This window comes from Limulus polyphemus, unplaced genomic scaffold (genome assembly GCF_000517525.1).
Source record: "Limulus polyphemus unplaced genomic scaffold, Limulus_polyphemus-2.1.2 Scaffold781, whole genome shotgun sequence".
In the NCBI taxonomy this organism is placed as follows: Eukaryota; Metazoa; Arthropoda; class Merostomata; order Xiphosura; family Limulidae; genus Limulus; species Limulus polyphemus.
The window spans coordinates 308,463-309,361 of record NW_013666391.1 but is presented as its reverse complement, the minus strand read 5'-3'; the positions used below and the strand labels follow the sequence as shown (position 1 = coordinate 309,361).

General features: G+C 41.2%; 1 protein-coding gene across 1 annotated transcript; it reads right to left on the bottom strand.

The window, feature by feature from the left end:
• Positions 1-243: 243 nt before the first annotated feature.
• On the bottom strand, positions 244-899 carry LOC111086012. Its single transcript, XM_022387240.1, has 2 exons — positions 777-899; positions 244-456 (listed from the first exon to the last, which is right to left on the bottom strand). Exons 1-2 carry the CDS (start codon positions 897-899, stop codon positions 250-252), a joined length of 330 nt encoding a protein of 109 aa, XP_022242948.1. The 3' UTR covers positions 244-249.

The window sequence follows — 899 nt, the reverse complement described above, 5'->3', positions numbered from 1 at the left end:
TTGACACATACGACTGTCATCATATGCTCCTTGATTTTCTTTTCACCAAACACGTCACTTCTCTTGACAGCTAGAGTCTTGTCAGGTAGGGCACGATAGAAGACACCAGTCTCGTCCATGTTGAGAATGATTCTGGGGTCGTATCCTTCCACGGTGGTAGGAAGGTACTCATGCCAGCTGTTAATAATCTCCTGGCTCACTGTGGACTTCTCTTCACTGATCTTGTTGCTCCAAATGATGTATCGGCTCTTAAACTGGGACAGCAAACCTCCTGATGCCTTGAAGACAGACTGGTTCAGGGCTTTGGCAATGCCCAGGGCCTTGGTCTAGATTACTGGGCCAGACATTGGAATGTTGAGGGACCGCATCATGGAGAACCACTCGAAGATGATGATTTTGATCTGTGTACAGCCAGAGTTCTTGAACTGGTGCTTTTCCCTTCGGGATGCAGCCAACCTGAAAAACACAAATCAATTAATTTAAAATTTTTACTTGTTGTTAAATTTCTTTGTGATATTCAATACTATGAACAAAAAATAAATTTCATGTAGCTGTGGAGCACTTCAACCAGGCAACTGAGTTGCTTTATCCCTAATAATGATTCATTCTTTTGTAACTTTCTAAATTTACTGTACGCAAATACAATTTTCAAGTTAATGATTTTAAATTATTACAAATGTACATGTACTTTTAACAGTGCCAAATGAAAATTAAGTAGCATCCAATAAGATTGTTCATAAAACAACCCAGTAAGGTGACAGAAGAAATAAGCTTACCTGAGTTCTGCCAATCTTGTATTCTTGTGCCAGGGTACGGTGAGTCTTCCCTTCACTCTTGTGGATCAGTTGGACTCTCTCACTGAAGGTCAGCTCCTTCCCCTTGGGGATGCTACCAGGCAT